The sequence below is a fragment of the Eptatretus burgeri genome, chromosome 15 (assembly GCF_056783735.1).
Source record: "Eptatretus burgeri isolate ZD-2024b chromosome 15, Ebu_testis_v1, whole genome shotgun sequence".
Classification (NCBI taxonomy): domain Eukaryota; kingdom Metazoa; phylum Chordata; class Myxini; order Myxiniformes; family Myxinidae; genus Eptatretus; species Eptatretus burgeri.
The window spans coordinates 48,034,467-48,056,736 of record NC_140975.1 but is presented as its reverse complement, the minus strand read 5'-3'; the positions used below and the strand labels follow the sequence as shown (position 1 = coordinate 48,056,736).

Genomic DNA, 22,270 nt, shown 5'->3' with positions numbered 1-22,270 from the left:
TCCGCTCCCTGCAACTATTTAGCTCTGAATCTCTCCTCTACCCCCCCCCCCTTTCCTAACCCCTAACCCCTTTCATCCTTGACACCACAGTCCTATTCTGTTCATAGTTTATGCTTGTTGTGGTTGGATTAGGTCATTGTTATTGTGATGTCACCATGGAACACTCACGTGCTTGCCAAGAGCTTTGTGACTGTGCTGTGATGGAAAGCCTTTGTTTTCATTTCATGTGGAATGCCACAAAGCCCTGGAACCCGGGAAAGGCTGATGGGTCTTGTTGAGAACAGGAAGAGTGCGTCTGATTCTTTTTGGTATCCCATGTTTTTGTTTTTTTTTTCCCCGCTTTCTAACAGTTCACATCTGTTGACGTTTCACCAAACACTGGGTTGTTTCACGCCATGTTTAAAGAATTCTTGACACTAGTATGGCATTTCTCTGATTGTACCTCCCACTCATGATTTACGGAAGTGGATAGCAATTCTAGCTTGTCGTTGACAATGTGACACTGGATTGTTTGAGGGCAGTGCAGGACGTTGTCAACTTCATTACAAGCAGAGACGATCACCGTCCAGTGGGATAATCATTTGAGACATTGATGAAAAAAAAAAAGATTTCCTTCATCACAAAATAAAATTTAAAATAACTTTTAATTGACTGAGAATTTTGAAAGTAATTAATTTTGATTGTTAAATGGGAAAGAAATCAAAACATTCTTTGTCGTTATCGTGTTGTAATCTCAATTATTAAAGACAAGCCGATATCCTGTATCTGTCGAGGATTGGTGATAGGATGGAATGGGATTTGAGAGGATAGGCAAAGGATTATTGAACAACAACAATCCCATGACGGAATGGCGCCAGAAATGCCACCCACCTAGCTGTCGAGGGACTGCATGTGTGGAGGGATGGATGAAGGGATGGTGTGAGATTTGAGGATATATAACAAGAACAACAGCAACTAGACAGTTCATGTAACACATTACCCCCATGCAATGTTCCAGTATATGCTTCAATTTTAATAAAATGATGATTTTAAAAATTGTTAAAAAAAAACAAATCTGGAAGTTTAGCACTGGTGAGTCAGTCTTAGACACCACACTTATACGCCGTAATAAGATGACGTTGAGTCAGTTTTGGAGATGGAGGCTTTATTGATCACCATGGACACTCGTTCTAATTTGTGTTCAAAATTTAGCATTCAATTTAAATAAGTCACTCCTCAATCATAAACTGATAAGACAGACAGACAGACAGACAGACGGACGGACAGATGGACTGACATGAACCGATTGCTTACCCCCACTTTTTGCTTTGCATGTGTGGGGGTAACAACAACGAGCTGCTCATCAGAATGCTATGACGTCTGCGAACATGGCGAACGCTTCTGAGCAAAGTCTACTTCTTCCATGTGAATGTGTTTTGTTGTGTGTGGGGCAGCCTGACAGAGGTTGCAGGTGTCGTCAGTGGTGTCGTCGAGTCTGTGTTTGTAGTGTAAGAGCTATGGTTGGTATCCACAGCAGAGGCGTGTAAGGTGACCATGATTGGACCTGGAGAGTAGTTGATCTGTGTTATGGATAGGTGGGGGTTTACTGCCCAGGATACTGTTTGAACCTAGTTTGTTGATTGCATTTCTGGTGATGTGGGTGTGTATGTCTTTTTTTGTAGCTTACGTTGTTCATTGGGGGGGGGGGGGAAGGGGGATGTTTTGGAGGCTATTACTGTAGCGTCTTTGTGGTGTTGCTTTAATGTGTCGAGGGGCCTGTGGGTGGTTGTACATGTGGCAAGGGTGAGTAGGGTTGGAACTTGCTGTTGCAAGGATTGTGTGCACCTCTTATGTCCAAGTGGTCTTTGATTTTTACCTCTTTGTGGAAGTGCTCGATGGGTGTTGTTACTGTGCAACCTCTGATGATGTGAAGGGCTTTGTTTTGTATGTTCTGTACGGTGTTGAGATGTGTGTTTGACAAGCTGCAGGCCAAAGAAGAGCTGGCGTAGTTAAGGACTGATCTCCCTCTTGTTGGTGGGTGCTCCCACTGTGTTCTGTAGATTAGTACGTGTTCTCTATTCTGATAATTTCCTGGAACTAGTAATACTCAAGCGAAATGTGGTATCGATTTCGTCTCTGTTACCATCTGTGTTACCTTTCTGTGCATGATTGTGTCCCCCCATATTTCTGCATTAATTTTGTCTGTCATTTGAGCACTCCTTTCCACATTTTTTTCCCACTCCCATTCTGCATTCGAGGCTCCATTGGAATCGATTTTTTCTTTTTCTTCTGATATCGATATATCGGCCTCAAAAGAAAAGATTGAATAAATAAAAATTGCGCAGGTTCCAAAAATACGTAATGGTCCATTACTGTTCATGTAATATGATGTACATTGACGCACGGTAATTTTTCACAGTATTCCCACACGGAACCTTTTTTCTTCCTCTGATGAGAACGGTCATTTTACTTCCAACTTCATCTTGAAATGAAAAATGATTTTGTTTTCAACTAAGATCAGTATTTGGAATCGGCAAAGGCCGCTCTTGTGGCTCGCCGTACCAGTAATCGGCACAGGCTTTCCAAAGTACACCCAATTCATGATTCGTATCAAATAACCGATTGGCAATTGCTTTAAAAACAGCCACGAGAGCAAATGAAAACTCGACTGTTTGGACGGTGTTCGGGTGTTGAGGGTTAAAAAGTTGAAACTGACTGTACTTAGGTCAGGCTGTACTTACTTGGTGTTAGGTCAGGCCAGATTAGATCTGTGACTTGCCACAGATATCATGTAAACTTTCACTAACCTGTTCCATGGTCGGGTTGTCGGTGACTAAAGCATCTCCCCCAACTGTTTTTTTGTAGAGGAGGGTGTTTGGATATGGACACCTAGCAGGATTAAAAACAAAACCTGTCAAAGGGCGGCGGAGCTCCTTGTGAGCTCATCATGGTGGGTGGCCATCCATATCTAGTGCCCAACTGTGTCTGCGGACGTCCTCCTGCAGTTGGGTTTCTTCTTATTAGGAGGTTGGTGGCAGGATTTGCACTCCGACCACCATAAAACCCTTCATTCCGCAAAACACAAAACCGCAAAGAAATCTGAAAACCCACTGTGCAGCTTCCCTTCGCAGGGCAGCTCACCGAATGATGGGATTGGGGCAAAGCCTTCGGGACCCCCAATCTTTGATGATAGGAGGGAAACTACAGGGTAACATTCCCATGTCAGATTGCAGGAGAGTGCGTCGGAGTGCTGCTGAGGTGTCGTCCACCAGACGGCGGTCTCCTTGGGTTAACCTGAGGTGGTCCCTTCGGGTGGGTGCCTGGAATGTCCTATCCCTAAGAGAGGATGATCACCTGTCTCTGTTATCATCTGAGCACAAGCGTTTGGACGTCGGTATTGCAGCAATCTCTGAGGTTCGGAGACCGGATTGCGGTGAGATCATGGTGGGTGGTTACACCTACTATTGGTCTGGTCGATCTGATGGTTACCATTCCCAAGGAGTTGCTGTAGCTGTGTCCAATAAGCTGACCCCAATGATAATTGAGGTAACACTGGTCAACGAATGTATGATGAGGCGAAGGATTCATCACTCCTTAGGTGTCATTTCCCTGGTCTCTGTTTATGCTCCGACTGAGGCGAGTGATCTCACCGTGAAGGATGCATTCCACGCCACGCTCGAGTCTGTGGTTGATCAGTGCCCCAGACGAGATACACTTCAAGTCTTGGGGGATTTCAATGCATCGACTGGAAATGAAAGGGATGGGTATGAGATGTGTGTTGGTCCCCATGGGTCAGGAACTATGAACCAGAATAGCACCAAGTTCCTTGACTTTGCAAGAAGTCATGGACTTAGGGTGGCCGGTTCATGGTTTCAGCGCCCACAAGCTCATTGCTGGATTTGGTATTCCAACGCTGGTGGTGTGGCAAAGGAGATTGGCCATGTCCTCGTTGATGGTGGCTGGAGGATAATCCAGAACTTCATGGTCTACCGGAGTGCTCAGTTCCTCAATACTGATCACTGGCTTGTTGAAACAACTCTGAAGTTGCACCTTAAATCCAGGAGAATGGAACATCCCAGCCTTGGCTGGATGTTGGCGAGTTCAAGGATGAGAGGGTAGCTGAGGAGTTTGCGAACAAGCTGAGTGGAGATTTGAGGAGTCTGGGTGCTTTGGGGGGTCCTGAAGAGTTGTGGAGTGCCTTCAAGACAACCGTCCTTGATGTTGCCAGTGGATGTCTTGGAATTCACTGAAGGGCAAAGAATTTTGTCTCTCAATGGACACTGGATACCATTGACCAGTTGCAGGGCCAGGCTTAATGGCAGAGCTGAGCTGTTCAGGGAGCTGAGGTGTAAAACTATACGTGTGCTAAGGGGGGACAAGGAGGCCTATGTGCGAGGAATCTGTGAGGGGGTAGAGCATCACCTGTGGTCAAGGGATTCTCGTCCTGCTTACAGGGGAATTCGCGCATTGCGTTCATCCAAACCCGTCCCTCGGTGTACTGCAGTTAGAGCATGGGGTGGTAGGCTCTTGACAGAGGATTCCGAAGTGAAGGCCCGCTGGGCCGGTGACTTTGAGCGGTTGTACCAGGCTGATCCACCAGCTGTCCAGTTGGACGTCAGCGTTGTTACAATCCCTGTTGCTACCCTCCAATCAACTGTGGTCCACCTTCGCTTGTGGAAACGCAGGCTGCAGTGAACTAGTTGAAATGGGGTAAAGCGCCAGGGATCTGTGGCATCCATGCTGAACTTCTCAAGGCTGGTGGAAATGCTGCACTCGTGTCGTTGCATGCAGTTCTGTGCTCTGCCTGGAAAACAGGCATCATCCCAACTGATTGGAAGAGGGGCCTTTTTGTCCCTCTCTGGAAAGGGAAGGGTGATCGCCAAGACTGCAACAACTACCGAGGGGTGACGCTGCTCTCAGTGCCGGGCAAGGTCTTTGCTCGGATAATTTTTGATAGGGTTCGCCACCATCTGCTTGAGCACCAGCCTCCAGAGCAGTCAGGCTTTATACCAAAGAGGTTAACGATTGACCGTATCCTTGCTCTTCGTGTCCTCACCGAACACAGACTAGAATAGTGGCAGGGGCTGCTTGCAGCCGATGTTGATCTCTGTAAAGCATTCGATTCACTGAATCGCGATGCCCTCTGGAGGATTCTTGGTCTTCATGGGGTGCCACCAAAACTGATCGATTTGATGTCTGAACTCTACTCTGGTACTGAGAGTGCTGTGACATGTGGTGGTACCATCTCTGACTTATTTCCATTTGTTACTGGAGTTCGTCAGGGGTGTGTACTGGCCCCTACACTTTTCAGCACTTGTATGGACTGGGTTCTAGGGAGGATGTCAGAGAGATCAAGCTGCGGTGCATCGTTTGGGAATGTCAAGATCTTTGACCTTCATTTCGCAGATGATGCAGTCATCTTTGTGGAGACTTTTGATGTCCTTTTGGGGGCCCTCGAGGTGCTGAATGAGGAGTCGGAGCCGCTTGGATTACGGGTTTCCTGTGTCAAAACCAAGATCCAGGCTTTCAATGACATCTTGGATGCCGCTGTCCTGTCTGTGCCTGTTTGTGGTGAGGATGTTGAGGTCGTGGAGAGATTCACTTACCTTGGCAGTGATATTCATGTCTCTGCCGGCCGTGAGTAAGAGGTCAATAGACGTCTGGGTCGGGCCTGGGGAGTCATGGATTCACTGGATAATGGGGTGTGGCGCTGCCGGTACCTGTGCGGGAGGGCGAAAGTCAGAGTCTTCAGGTACTTGCTGCTTCCAGTCTTGCTCTATGGATGCGAGACTTGGACTCTGACCAAGGATCTGAGATGGAGACTTAATTCCGTTGGTACCAGGTCTCTTCGGAGAATGCTTGGCTATCGCTGGTCGGACTTTGTGTCCAACTAGCGGTTGCTGAGAGAGACTCAAATGAGATTTGTTACCTGCATAGTCCGTGAGTGTCAGCTGCGGCTGTATGAACATGTGGCTCGTTTTCCTGATGCTGATCCTGCTCACCAGATTCTCTGAGCGAGGGAGTCTCGTGAGTGGAGGAGGCCAATGGGCCGACCACGTTCCCCATGGTTGCAGCAGGTTGATCGGCATCTCAAGGAGATGGGGATCGGTCAGGCATCTTCCTTGGGGGGGGGGGGGAGGGGGCAGACTGAGGCCCCTGGAGTATCGGCCGAAAGTGGACACAGCGACGCGCTCCTCTGTTGCATGCTCCCATACCTGACCTGACCTGTACTTACATCCTGGTACATCTTGAACGTCACTTGTTCCAATGTTCCAGTTGTAGCAGAGTGCATCAAAGGTTTTTAAAATCTTGTATGGTATTTAAAAGTTGTAAACACCTTTCTTTGATTAGTTGGTGATATACCAATATTTTTGCGGATATACCGATTAATATTTTTTTCATCCCGATTTGAATTTTTTTTTTTCAGTGTGCTGGTATATTCGAAATTCTAATACCGGTATATCGATATATTGCTGTGACCATACTGCATTCCTTCAAATGGGTTATGCTTTGACAACTTCGAAATTCCTTTCTTGAGCGATTGTGTTAAAATTGGGCAAGTCTCTGTTTACATGTCTGAACCTCATCTAATTGAAAATTCTTGGTTAATTTCGTTCAAATTTTTCATACATGCTCTGGGTAGCCATGGTCAGGTCACGTGCACTAAATTACCCCCCCCCCCCACGTCCATGTCCACAAGAGTGGGGACACCACCTACCATTTTTGCCTGTACAAGTGGCATAGTGCAAGTGGTTTAACCACTGACACCTACCTGCCAGAGGTGGTGGGTTTTGAGTGTGGGGAATCAATGACAGAGTGCAAGTGCTTCACTGACACTGTATTTTACTATTGTATTACTATTGAGCGGGTATTACTATTGAGACAAAAACTATAGCGAAGTCCATGACGTGCCATCGCAAATTCCTGCGCTTTCCACCTAAAGCAAAGTTGAAAGATTGCAAAAAATTCAACCAGGTCCCAATGTCGAATTTTATTTAAATTTTTATTCCTGTTTTGACCCCTGTGACAATAAATCGTCCCCACCACCTGGGACACAGAGTCAAATTTTAAAATAGTTACACATTTCATGCATCTCCTAATGTTGATTGCATATGCAAAGTTTCATTTTAAAATGTCCCCGTAATTGCATTTTTAGGTATTTGACCTTTTGACCCTGCCCCAGGGGACGGGTTTGGTGAATTTTTGCACAACCTTTTTGGAGGAGATAGTGTGATGGAAGCGACAGACAGATGGAGCTGCTTACAACATCCCCTGTCCTTTTTAAAAACAGTGGGCCTGTTGGTCCATTGGCCCAAATTTTCATTGCTCTTCACGGTCTTGTCGCATACCCGCCTGCTGTACTGCTTCAGCATTAGCTAGCCTTTCACCAAGCCCAGATGTGCTTGGTCCAGAGTGGGGGAGGCGGGGGTAGGGTGTTGTTCAGGTGGGGGGTGGTAGTGGGATTTTACATCGTTTATTAATATTATTATTGCCAAATTATGCTTTTATTATTGTTGTTGATATTGGTATTAATTAATACTACCGATACCCGTGCACACGCACGAGATAGCAGTACAACATAGCTGGTAGCAGACAACAGACTGTACACGGGGAATGACAAAAATATGAATTGTGCAAAATGCAAGTGGTACGATGGAACGCCAAGACTTCCCAAACATTGTCGGCATGTCTGCTAAGTGCCACATCAATTTCATAGGGATCGTGTGACGGCGAGCCGAGTTTTTAGTGTGCAAGCTTGGTATTATAATAGAGATGTTTTGTTGGTGTTATCGTTCTTTTTGTTATTTATTTTGTAATTAGAATACCATGACGTGGAAAGACCTACTAAGCTGCTCGATACACCTTAACATGACGTGCGTTTAAAATATGGGAATTGTTCCGGATTCTTTGTAGTTTATTGGCTTAATCACTTCAGGAGGTCATGATGATCATTTTGGTGCATCACATTCCACATCAGAAAGCTCCAGTGTAACTCCCCAAAAAACATGACAGGCATACACACACACACACACACACACACACACACACACACACACACACACGCGCACACGCACGCGCACGCGCACGCGCACGCGCACGCGCACGCGCACGCGCACGCGCACGCGCACGCGCACGCGCACGCGCACGCGCACGCGCACGCGCACGCGCACGCGCACGCGCACGCGCACGCGCACGCGCACGCGCACACGCGCACGCGCACGCGCACACGCACGCGCACACGCACACGCACACACGCACACACACACACACACACACACACACACACACACACACACACACACACACATATACACACACAGACACACAACTGAATCCAATTTGTAAACAAACACGAAAACCACAAACCAGAGAAGGTATTCCTAACTCACCTGGCAAAAAATTTCGAAAGACATATGCAAATGGACGATGTCACACAGGAAACCAACAAACGACGAGTGCAGCCCCAACTAGAAGGCCACTTGGTAGAGCACATACCTTCGCCACCCAATTCCTGATCCAGAAGAACATATCAGGCCCAATAAAATTTTGAAATATGCTATACTGTGTTTCGTTTCTGACCTGATCTCTCGATAGTGAAGAATCACTTTTCAAATAAAAAATTCTCATTTCCGAATCCGGATTCGGCTCTTCACCAAAATATAATCCTTGTCACACACCAAACCTGCCCACCAAATTTCATCCGAACCCGTCCACAACTTTTTTATGGTGGGGTCAACAACAATATATATCACGGTGTTTCAAAAAGTTGTGGACGAATTCTGACAAAACTAAGTGGATGAGTTGGTTAAGTGGCAAGAACAAGCCGATTTAGATTTTGATTCAGGTCCTGATCCATATCCGGCGCATCAGTGGGAAACAAAACGTAAACTGTTCAGCTTGGCGGAGGTATGTTCTTCTCTGAGTGTTCTCGTTTACTCATGTATTTATATAAATATCTCATTCATAATATTTTTACTATTGGTATTTTCACTAAAGGTGAAAGAAGGTTATGTTTTCACACCTGTCTGTCTGTTTTTGTTGGTTTGTTTGTGTGCAGGATATCTCAAAATGTTGTGGACGAATTGGGATGAAAATTTTGGGCAGGTTGTGTGTGTGACAACGATGAACTGATTAGATTTTGGTGAAGATCCATTTACTGATCTCAGTACTTGAATTTTTAAAGTGATTCTTCACCATTGAGAAACAGCATCAAAAATGATATACAGTACTGTATGGTATGGTATGCTATTTCGAAAAATTATTGATTCCAATATGTTCTGTTGGATCAATCGTTGCATGGTAGAGGTATGCACTCCACCGAGTGCCCTTCTCGTAACTATTTGGTGTGGTTTTATGATCTTAAAGAAAACTTGTTTTAATATGCTAACTTTAGCTTCCTGTGTTTGCTGTGTGTGGTTGCTCTGTCATAATTATTTCACCTGCAACTGTACCATATAATAGATTTTTCGGAATATTGCTTTTTAAGAAAGGCATTCGTACAATGTGGAATGTAAAATCGTCTCGGTTACTAAATAATTTGGTGTGAAATTTATTATTATTATTGATATCAATTTGTAATTCCAAAAAAGAAACTGAAGTGAGTTTGGTTTTCCTTTTTAAATTTGAGTTATTTTGGATACATTGTATATTATCATGAATCTGATCAAATACAAATCGATCATTAATTGCTGGTAAATCATCAATGACTCGAAAGATGTTTCCACACCTTCGTGCAGTTGTTACGTTTATTCCTGCACGTGTTCTGGACCAAATCAGACTCGTACATGTGCAGGAATAAATTTACAAAGAAAGGGGCTGGATCTGAACCCATGGGTATCCCTACTGTCTGCTGGAGTATCTTGTTGCTAATTGTAAATAAACTGTTTAGGAGAAATGGAATACTTCAAGTTTTTTTTGTTTTTTTTTACTCCATGAATATTGATTTTCCTTTACAGACTAGTTTGCTCTTTTTTGATAGACTTTAATGTAAACTTTATTGCCTCCTGCGAATGCTTTATCTACTGCTCTGTCCAATGCGGTTACGAGCTTGTCATGTGGAATGCTTGTGTATAATGTATAAAAATCATAAGTTGATAATTTAGCCTTATGCTTGTTATTAACATTGAGGATACTGTTGATGACAGGTTTGGAATATCAACAATCCAGAATTTCGAAATAGATACCAGAATAAAATCTCGCCTTTTTCATAGTAGTTTTTTTTTAAGCGTTTATAAATTAGTTTCATCGCCCCTGTCATCCTACCTGACAATGGTTTCAAACTGCATTCTCTACTTGCGATGATGAACCTCATCTTACAAGGGTTTTTGTGCATTTTTGGGATCCATGAAAAGAATGTTATTTCGAGTATAATAACCCATCCATTTAAAGTAGAAGCGTGGGGATAAAGATTACTTTATTTGTTGGGCCACTCTCCATCCTCTGCATTTGCATGCCATCACTGTTTTGCGTGCATTTCGATGCAAAAACTCCTTCTGAACATCCCATAATCGCTTGATTGATTTGGAATTTTTAGCATCTTACCATCTTGTATCGCTTTTATAAAGCACAAATTTTTTTTAAATGATTGTTTATTTTTTATTTTTTTAAACACGATTTGTACTATAAACACTTTTGAATGAGTTTCTTTCATTGAAGACATTTATTTCAGACCACTGTTGTGTCTGATTTAGAATTGCCCAAATACAGTTTGCGATTATAATAATCAGTATTAAATTATGACTTGCAGTTTGTTACTGATAGTTCTTTCCTGTCCATACTGGGTTTTTATTTCTAAGATGTACCATCTTGGTTTGATAGTTTGATGCCTGAACAACACACATCCTCGTCGGCCTTCTCTCATGCCGTGTCCTTGTTCCGTTGATCTTTTTCAGTGGGTAACCTTTTGGCAAGTGTTTTTTTTTTTTCCTGCTCAGCCTGAATGGCATTGGATGCAGAATAAAGTAACTTTTTTATGACTTGCAGGGATCTGAAACCGGAGAATATCCTCCTGAACGAGGATATGCATATCCAGATCACAGACTTCGGCACAGCCAAGCAGCTGCCCTCAGATAGCACACACGGTACGTCAGGTTTCAACTTCCAGCTATATGCTGCACTTGCCTTGGTTGACCTCTCTTTTCCGCTGTAGCTCCGATCCAAACCATCATTGCTATACCAACATTATACACAAACCAAAATGTAACTTTTGCATAGATTTTCCTGGTTCTTATGAATCTCAAAACGTAAATTGGGAAATCTTGCAAATTGATACAATTCCATCGACTGGAACTTCAGGCATTTCCTGAGAGACTGGTGTCACCTGTGTTCATAATATTTTGCTTCTCACTTTGACTTCTTCAAAACTTCAAATCTCCGCGAAGCCATTTGATCTTGGATAAGCTCTTGTTGTGCCATCTGTCCCCTGAAGCGATCCCTCCTTTTCACTTGCAGTTGTACATTTAAGCCCTCTTTTGCTGTACTTTCCTTCACCTCACTAAGCCTTTATTCACCCGCAGACATTGCTGTGCAAAAGGCAAAGCAGTTCCGAGTGGCGGTATGTGACTCATCCGTTAGGAAGCTATGTATATGTTCCATAAACGGATAGACAGGTCATTGGGGAGCTTGCTTGCTTTTAGCAGTTCCAGAGGGGGAAAAAAAGCACAGGCGTTCCCTTGCTATTCAAGATGTCTTGAACCATGATCTCAACTATACAGAAAATATCAGGTTGGTCTGTATAAGCGTCCCTATGTAAACCAGTGGTTCTTGACGCTCGGAATACCAAATCTCACATACCATATGTGTGTCTCCATTGCCTACTCGCGTATTTGTAATCCAGGTAAAAGTACACTGGTGCCTCCTAATGTTTTTGTCCTGCATGTGATGGGTGTTCAAGCCTCTCAGTAAGCCTTGTATCACTGCAAAACATTTTTTTTTTTTCATTTAATGGAGTCAAGCAAAATTGGTGTGAATAAAAATCCTTTTTTTCCCCTTGCCAACTCCTGCAATTGTGTGTGTGTGTGTGTGTGTGTGTGTGTGTGTGTGTGTGTGTGTGTGTGTGTGTGTGTGTGTGTGTGTGTGTGTGTGTGCGCGCGCGCGCGCGTGCATCACGTATCGTGTCATGTATCAGCGTGTCACACATGTCTCGCATGTTGTGTGTTATATCGGTGTGTCACGTGCATGTGTCAACAAAGCTTGGTACAAAGCTGTATAAGGATACAAAGATGAACTGATTAGATATTGGGTTCAAAGGTCATGTGACTTTTACCTGAACGTAGCAGATTGCAATTTCCGCAATAACATGTGAACCACTAACTGAAGTGATTTTGACCATATCTGGTACAGGTATGTACTATGATGCGAAGGTGAACCGATATGATTTTAAGGTCCAAAGGTCATGTGACCTTTCGCTGAAAATTGTAAATTTTCGTTAACACAATAACTTGTGAACTGCTGAAGGGATTTTACAGAACTTGGCATAACTATGGAATGTAATACAAATATGCCCTGATTAAATTTTGCATTCAAAAGATCAATGGCCTAAGGTCAAGTGCCCTTGAATTGAAAAATCTGCATAAATGCAATAACTTGTGAACTGAACCACTCAAGAGATGTAAACGATACTTTACACACTTATGGACTGTAATACATGGATAAACTGATTCAATTTTAGATTAAACAGGTCAAAGGTCATGTGCCCTTTGAAAATCATTTTGCTGACCATAACTTGAGTTTGAAGCATCTGATGTCTCTGTTTAATATATCTTTTTTTCTCTGTTTTCCACTCAAGGGACCTTTAATATTTAACTAGATGACCCGTGAACCCGTTGGGTTCCTGATGTGACAGCGGTTGATAAAAAAAAATCATTAAAAGAAAAAGATAGCTCCAGCGAACTATACCGCTGAGGTTGTTTGCATTGATCAAATACTCCCAAAGAGTACTTGACTGAATCAGGAATTGATTTTTAAAATAAATTTTGTTGCCTGATTTGAACGAAACTTGATATTGTGCGTCAATGTGAGGAAAAAAAAAACGGAGAAAAGAAAGTCGAATAAATTATTGTGCGTAATCTTCCAAACACAATTTTATTTATTAATGAACACGGAATTATTAGATTAAAATGGCGATGTTTATTTTATGCGTAAAAATAAATGGTTCTTTGTCTATACTAAATGTTTGAGAATTAAAAGTAAATCATTTCAAGAAAAAAAATAGCTTCAGCAAACTATACCGCTGAGGTTGTTTGCATTGATCAAATACTCCCAAAGAGAACTTGACTAAATTGGGAATTGATTTTTTTAATAATTTTTTTCCGTTGCCCTATTTGAATCAAACTTGATACTGCACACTGCAGGCGAATGGTGAGTAAGGTGGCCCGAAAACTTTTGCGCTATCGTGTACCATTTTGGCTGTATTTCGGGAACATGCATACATACATACATACAAGATGAGAGTTTTAGTAATATATAGATGTGACTTAACATTGAGATTAAACTTAACATTGCATTGACATCGAATAATTGGGCACATTCGAGTCAAATTTTATTTGAAGTTGTTAACTGATAATTTGCTTCATCCTTATCACTTTTATATTCCCATGGGCCTCCTCCCCAATTCCTTTATTTTCACAAAAAAAAACATCTTCTCCACAAATACCTCAGCGATCTGGACCAAACTTGGTACGACACATCAGAGCAGTCAGGTATCATGTAGTTGTGCTCCCCATCCGGATCCGCCCCCTATAAGTGGCTGGAAATGGGGGTGGTCGCCTCAAATTCATGTAATTTATTTTACAATCTTCTCAGAAACTGACGGCCAGATGCAAACCAAATTCATACCTTAAGTTTTGCTCCCCATGACCATACCACTTCAGGAAGGGGGGAGGGGGGCATGGCTCCTTCCCCCAAGTCCTCATTTTCATCCCGCCTGTTGGGGAAAGAAACAGTCAGTTCCCCACGGGGTTATTTCTTGTAAACTAAATTGAGGCACCCGGAAGAATGAGAGATGCCAAGGTGAAATGACAACACACTTCCAGTGAAGCAGTTTGGTTACAGGCTGACGCAACAAGCAAAAGGTAATGTGCGAAGACAAAGAGAGGAGGCAAGGAATAGTATTTTTTGACTTTTCCAAATGGAAAGAGATCGTTGAAATGTGTGAAAAGCCAAACCGCGAGAGAGAAAATCTCATTTTGAAGACAATGAACATATCGACCCTCAGTTAGCCAAATTAACGGATTTCTTGTTAAGTTAACGAGGTGGGTAATAGTTTTGTCCATTGCGCTGTTCTCCTACATCATCCTTCTTGCATAAAATTGGCAGCTGATCGACTCGTTCTCAGAAGGAATAAAATGCTAATTGTTTGCCTGTTTGAGGGTGAGTGCAGATTTGCAGGACGCTGAAAGTTGTGCACTATCCAGTGCATTCGTATAAAATGGATTATCGTCGCCTCTTCTTTCCCTCTTGCCTTTCCTGAAGAGTTTTGTTTAAAATTAAAAGAAAAAAAACATACACTTTACTGCAGTGTCTTGTTTGTTTGTGTTTTTAACGTCTGTTCTCTGATGCATTTTGTTTTTCAGATCGAGCGAATTCCTTCGTTGGAACTGCACAGTATGTATCACCCGAGCTGTTGACAGAGAAAGCTGCTTGCAAGAGGTAAGAATTAGCTCGAAAGGAACAGAGGGCTTGGGTGAGGCGCGCTTGGTGGGGGGGGGGGGGGATTGTCCAGATGCTTGAAATTTGGACTGTATGTGACATTTGGAGTGTGTGTTGAAAGGACTGGCATGAATGGAGTGTATGAAATGATTGGGATGCTTGAAACTGTGTTGGGAGAAGCAATTGTCATGCTCACTACTTTTTTGGGGGGGGGGACAGGGGCAGGGGGTATGATTCTATACTCCTTGAGCTCCTACTACAAACTGTATTAGCAATGGATTTTGTGTGTGTTTGGTGTAGGGATAAGAATAGTATGTCATATTTTCACACATTGTCACATCTACGATAAATTTGCTGTGCCGTTTTGTTTTTTGTGATTTTATCTTTTATTTTTACACTGCCATTACAGTTTTTTGGGGATTTGTTTGTTTGTTTTAGCTCTGATCTCTGGGCTCTGGGATGCATAATCTATCAGCTGGTTGCTGGCCTTCCTCCTTTTCGTGCCACGTAAGTATCATCGGTTGCCCAGAAACAGACTTTGGTAATTTGATAGCGGAGTCAAAAACCATGAAGCCTTTTGACCTGTTTCCACGAGCTGTCCTGAGAAAGCAGCCACTGTATATTTCTTTTCAATCCAGTGTGAGGATGGATGATTTGTGTGGGAGTGACTTTGCTTTCTTCTGATTGGAGGGAAAGTCTCACGGTGCTTTTATTCAACACAGTCCATCCTTTGCAGTGGAAACAGTTTTTTGTGTTATTTAAGTTTTTAATCGGGATTCGTTGGGAAAAAAAAGTGTGAATGATTTGCAGTGTGAATGGTTTGTCGGTGTGTGATACTTACTGGTTGGAAAAACCTTGCTCTGTGAAGCTTTCTGCTTTTCCTCCATGAGCAAAATGCCAAAGCACAATGTGTTCAGCATGAAGAAATACTTAAAAACACTTTCAGTGTCAATGTTGAGATCAGAGAGCTCCTGCAAATCTGGTTTTTATTGTCCCCCGCCCCTCCGAACAAGGTCGGAGACGGGGGACATTACCAGAGTTGGTGTCAAAGTCACCCAATGCTCGCCTGTTTATACATTTATCGTTTTTAAAAGACTCGTCTAATAATTAATATTTTTTTATAAAGCATTGCAGTGAAGTCTGATCCAAATAATTTTAAAGCAATATTTGTATTTGTATATTGTAATCAGTAACAAGAGAGCAAGTGAGCACAATATACGCCCGAACAAGAAGGTATATACAGAATTGTGCTACTACATGGAAAACAGCATCCTGGTTGCCATGGCAACCACTTTAGATGACGAACATATGTCGGGACACACAGTCTCCACAGTCTGTACCTATGTACCAGATATGAAACGTGAAAGTAGAAAAGTTTGGGAGTAAGAGTGTGGACAGGAACAGATGCAAAACAGCATCCTGGTAGCCATGGCAACCACTTTAGATGACGAGGGTATGTCACGACACACCGTCTCCACAGTCTGTACCTATGTACCAGATATGAAACGTGAAAGTAGAAAAGTTTGGGAGTTAGAGTGTGGACAGGAACGGATGGAAAACAGCATCCTGGTTGCCATGGCAACCACTTTAGATGACGAACGTATGTCGGGACACACCGTCTCCACAGTCTGTACCTATGTACCAGATATGAAACGTGAAAGTAGAAAAGTTTGGGAGTAAGAGTGTGGACAGGAACGGATGGAAAACAGCATCCTGGTAGCCATGGCAACCACTTTAGATGACGAGGGTATGTCGCGACACACCGTCTCCACAGTCTATACCTATGTACCAAATATGAAACTTGAAAGTTGAAAACTTTGGGAGTTAGAGTGCGGAGAGGAACGGACGGACAGACAGACGGACGGACGGACGACACAGAATATGCCCCGATATATATATATATATATATATATATATATATATATATATATATATATATATATATATATATATATATATATATATATATATACATATTTATATATATCGTGTGTATAAAAAATAGTGTGGTCGATAAAAACATTAGAAAGGAAAAAATAACTTGCACCAAAAATTTTAACATTTTCACACTCACGCTGACGCTCACGCTCACGAAGGGGGTATCGCTATAGCTCTCTGTTCTTCGAACAGGTGAAATAAAAATGAGCTCTGTCCATGACCGATTGTCCACCCATGTACTTTTGTGTATGTGATACAGTATTTCAAAAACCGGTGAACATTTATCTCTCGTATTGCAGATACTGTATGTATTCCTCATGACATAATCTGAACCTGATTAGATCTCAGCTGTGATTGACTGAATTCTATTGCATCTGGGTAACTTGGCTTGTGTACATGATATTTCCAAAACCGTTCAAGATTTAGCTTTCATATTACACATCCAGTCATGGGCAAAAATATTGGCACCCTCGCACTTTTTTCAAGTAATGCATCGTTTCTTCCAAAAATTGTTGAAATTTAAAAAAATCTTTTAGTATCCACATATGTATTTTTGGTTTGCAGTGGAACAAAACAAAACAAAGCTGAAAAAAATTACTAAATCTGAACTTATTCCACACAGAAATCCTAAAATGGCCCGGATAATATTATTGGGACCTTTTAGAACTTGTTAGAAATAATTAGATTTGAAGCAGGTGATTCTCCTTTACTTTGGAATTGAATTCACCTGTGGTGAGTTGCAGGTGCCTGCGATATATAAATCACTCATTCAACCAGTTTGAATAGAGAAAAGGAGTCATTCTGCTGTTTTATGTCAATGTGTGTACCACAATGAGTATGGAGAAAAGAAAGAAAACCAGAGAATTGTCTGAGGAGGTCAGACACAAAATTGTAGCCAAGCATAGACAATCTCAAGGCTACAAGTCCATCTCCAGAGACCTTGATGTTCCTGTGTCCACCGTATGCAATGTTATCAGGAAGTTTAGGGCCCATGGCACTGGAGCCATCCTCGCTGGACGTGGCCGTAAGAGAAAACTTAATCGAAGATTGCAGCGAAGGATTGTTCGAATGGTGGAGAAAGCACATCAATCAACTGCCAAACAGATTCAAGCTGACCTTCAGACACAAGGTACAACAGTTTCAACTCACACCATCCGTCGCCAACTCAATGAAAGAGGGCTCCATGGTAGGAGACCCAGGAGGACCCCACTACTGAGAGAGAGAGACATAAGAAAGCCCGACTGGAGTTTGCCAAAACATGTGGACAGATGAGACGAAATCGGAGCTTTTTGATAAAGCACATCATCTCTCAGTTTACAGAAAACAAAATGAAGCCTTCAAAGAAAAGAACACCTTCCCTACAGTCAAACATGGAGGAGGTTCAGTGATGTTTTAGGATTACTGTGCTGCCTCTGGCACTGGGTGCCTTGATTGTGTGCGTGGCATCATGAAATCAGATTATCAAGGTATTTTGGAGCACAATGTTCAACTCAGTCTCAGAAAGCTGGGTCGCCGTCAAAGGTCATGAGGCTTGCAGCAGGACAATGACCCCAAGGACACTTCAAAAAGCACCCAGGAATGGTTAAAGACAAAATGCTGGACTGTTCTGAAGTGGCCAGCGATAAGTCCAGATCTAAATCCCATTGAACACCTGTGGGGAGATCTGAAAATAGCAATTGGGAGAAGCACCCCTCAAATCTGGGAGAACTGGAGCAGCTTTTACAAGAAGAGTGTTTGGCCAAACTGCCAGTAGAGGTGTTGGAAGCTCATTCATGACTATAGGAAGAGCTTGACTGCAGTTATTTTGTCCAAAGTCTGTGCTTCCGAATATTAAGTCAAGGGTGTCAATAATTTTGTCAATGCCATTTATTTTTATTTTCTGATTTAAAAGGATTTATGAAGTTCTGAATTAAAAACAAAGGTTCTGTAATATTAACAGTGAAATAAAGAATTGTAGAGACCAAACACTTGTGTTAATTTCAACTTATTTATGGAGAAAATTGTGAGTTATTTGAAAAAGGTGCAAGGGTGCCAATATTTTTTGCCATGACTGTATGTATTTTTCATACCACCCAAAAGGCATGAGACCTTCATTATCAGCTCCTTGTTGAATCTCATTATGGTTCTTTTTCTTTAAATTTTGCTTTGATTACCTTAAAACGGTTCGCGGTCTGCGGCAGCTGCCTACACTTCTGCACGTTACAGCCATGCACGGTTCATGCTTACAAATTGTAATGCTGCACGATTTTATGTGCTGTGCTGTTTGAAAATATGGAATGGTAGAGTGATTATTGAGAAATCCTATCCGTGCAGCTGAGCTGTCAGCCTTTATCATTTTTTCTCCAACAATAAGATAATTACCTCCGCCACCGAAGGTGGATGGAGGTTGTTTTCACCCCCGTCTGTCTGTTTGTCTGTCAGCAGGATATTTCAAAAAGTTGTGGACGAATTTGGACAAAATTTGGTGGACAGGTTGGGTGTGTGACAACGATGAATTGATTAGATTTTGGTGAAGATCCGGATACAGATACTGGGAATATTTTAGTGATTCGTCACCATTGAGAGACTGTGCTAAAAACGATATATAACAAGATATCTCACATTCGGATGCACTTATTCGGATGAAACTTTTTGGACATGTTTGGTGTGTGACAAGAACGAGCCGATTAGATTTTGGTTGAGGTCCGGATCCAGATACAGCCTATCGGTGGGATACAAAATGTAAACTGTTCTGCCTGGCAGAGGGATATGCTCTACCGAGTGCCGTTCTAGTTACACTGATGTTTCGGTCTTTTGTTCAGGAATGAATACTTGATATTTCAGAAGATAATCAAGCTCGACTACGAGTTCCCAGAGAAGTTCTTCCCAAAGGCTCGAGACTTGGTGGGAAAGTTGCTGGTGAGTTGTTTTTTTTTCCTGCAATCTAAGCCAATGTTTTTGTTGTGGTTAGAAATGCTTCAACCTTTGGTGTGGGCCTTGTAATTACCTCCACCACCGAAGTTGAAGGAGTTTATGTTTTCACCCCTCTGTCTGTCTGTTTGTCTGTTTGTCTGTTTGTTTGTTTGTTTGTTTGTCTGTCTGTGTACAGGATATCTCATAAAGTTGTGGACGAATTTGGACGAAACTTAGTGGACCACGGGTGTGTGACAAGGACGAATTGATTCAATTTTGATGAAGAACTGAATCCAGATCTCGATCTGATAATTTTTTTAAGTGATTCTTCATCTTTGAGAGATAGAGCCAAAAATGATATATAGCACAATATTTCAAAAATGTATTTGGCCCGATATGTTCTCGTGGATCAGGCATTACGTGGCGGAGGTACGCACTCTACCAAGTGCCCTTCTAGTTCTCTTGTGTTTCTTTTTTCAAATTTTTCATGCAACGGATTTTGGAGCAGGCTTTAGGTTGAACTGATCAGACATTCCCTTGGCTTTATTTTACGGTCTGCACTTGCATATGGCAAGGACGGCAGGATTTTGATTGTTGCTCAAAATCACCAAACACTGTGGTATTACCGTCCTTTGTTTTGTTATGAAGTGGTCGAAACGTTTTGACTGGATTTTTGATGCCACATTGCTGTTGCAAGAAGCCTCCACGCTAGTGGAGTGGCCAGGGAGGAATTTTTTTTTTAATCCTTATGCAAACGTGTAATTCAAAATACCTCTCGCTGTGTAATTCAAAATGCCTCACGTAACTGGAAAACGTGGGGACAGGAATACTGTAATGTTCAGGGTGGACACTTCTAATACCCTCTCCCTGCTGGAGTAGCACGACACAAAACACATTTACATGGGTAATTCCACTCCCCCCATCCAAGCTGCCCTACCTCAAGCTTCTAAGATTTAAATCACCCCTGTGTACCAATTGGGGTCATGCTGGTAATATGTGGCAAGTCTAGATGTAATTGACCCACAATTGTAGGAGTAGTGACACACACACACACACACACACACACACACACACACACACACACACACACACACACACACACACACACACACACACACACACACACACACACACACACACACACACACCACCGGTACGTTAATTCTAGTAAGGATTTCTGGCTCGCTCGATTATTGCAAAAAAAGTTTTAATATAAACTGTTTTAACAATTATATATTTCCCAGCTTGTTCTCCAGCACCAATTGTTGCATATCATTCTTTAATGCATCTTATTAGTTCCCTACAGGTTTTACCGGAGTGGACTATAGGTTTGTTCTATCTCTGTCCATTCGCCGTCCGTCTATCCATCCCAGCTGTGATTTTTGAGACTCCCCCCCCCCCCATATCCTTTAACATATTCAACTGAAACTTGAAACACGGCTGTATTATGATTAGTTACACAACAAGTTCGAGTTTCAGGGTATTTCGTTAATATTTCACAAAGTTATGTCCCTTTTGGACTTAGAAAATATCACATCGGTTGGGGACATTTATTGCAAAGCAATTCTCCCTCTTGTTATACTGTATCTACTTCCCGAACTGTTAAATTTGATCAAACAAAAGACCACAGTGGGTGGATATTATTGAGTTTCTTCACAATAAACCATTATGCAACATTGCCTGCCAACCTGAGTTTTCATGTACTTCAAAATAACTCGGCCCACTTGAATCCTACGCTGGTGTCAGAAATGAAATGCTCTCCGTTGTTCTCGTGGGCGAGACTCGTCGTGCATTTCCTGTTCCATTAACGAGCTGATGCACTGCATTGACTCACGTTCCCCAAAATATATTTAAAATGCACTTTCAAATCATGATAAACGCAGTATAGCATGGGATAGCAATGCCAAACTTAAATCAACAGGATGACACTTGAGTTTTTGGGGTCATCCTTTGGAGTGATGTGGTCGTGTGTCGGTGGGGGCATTGTATCTCGGAGCACACGATGATTTGGGTACTAACTGTCTCTTGTATGTTTATTTAACGAATGATATAGATCTCATGATATCTATATAAAATAGGCTTGTGTGATCTGGTATGCTGCTGAATACATGTCTGTAGATTTCAGGTTGTTGGTAAGTATATGGTGAGTACATACAAGATAAGTGTGAGATTTAGATTTTGGGGTGTGGAAAAAGCACTGATATGATCGGCCAAATGACAGCCAAATGTCTGTTGTAATCTCCATTTGGGGGTTTTCATAAGGTGGCGCAGAGTCCTTGCAGGGTCTACGTTTTCATATTTTTATTGTCTACAAAGTCGAGGCTCATGGAAGAGCGAGAACTCAACGGAACAGAATAATAACAGTCGTTGAAAGGTGGTTGTGGGAGGGGGCACCACACCAACAGCAGGGTAAAGAGACATAACAGAGAGACACTTGAAGGAAGAATAGGTGTGGGGAAGAATATTGATCAAATGGGATGGAGGGGGGGTGGGATGGCAGAGGGAGAACACAAGGGGTGAACAAGGTGGATATATGCTCAAACACATCGAGAACAGGAATGGAAAAGTGGGAATGAAATAAGTGGAGTACAAAAAGAGGGTGACAGCGATGGGAGAAAACACAATAAACTGGAAAGGAAAGGGTATGCTCCGGAGTGTTAATAAGGGTATAAAAAAATCATGAGTATGGATGGGCATGGTATGAAGTAATGGTGAAACGGCCATCCTGAAGCCTTCAAGGGAAGGATGGGATTGAACAGACTAAGGGCATTGGTTCCACAGATATGCAAAAAGGAAGAATAAATTTGTGAAG

The 22,270-nt window shown here is 42.4% G+C and overlaps 1 protein-coding gene across 2 annotated transcripts in view; it reads left to right on the top strand.

Moving 5' to 3' along the window:
• PDPK1 (3-phosphoinositide dependent protein kinase 1) overlaps positions 1-22,270 on the top strand; it is a 125,858-nt gene that overhangs the window by 58,055 nt on the left and 45,533 nt on the right. For both annotated transcript variants that reach the window (XM_085858463.1, XM_085858462.1), the window contains 4 exons: positions 10,963-11,060; positions 14,553-14,628; positions 15,067-15,135; positions 19,368-19,464. In XM_085858463.1, coding sequence (XP_085714589.1) covers positions 10,963-11,060; positions 14,553-14,628; positions 15,067-15,135; positions 19,368-19,464 — 340 coding nt within the window. The remainder of the gene's footprint in view (positions 1-10,962; positions 11,061-14,552; positions 14,629-15,066; positions 15,136-19,367; positions 19,465-22,270) is intronic.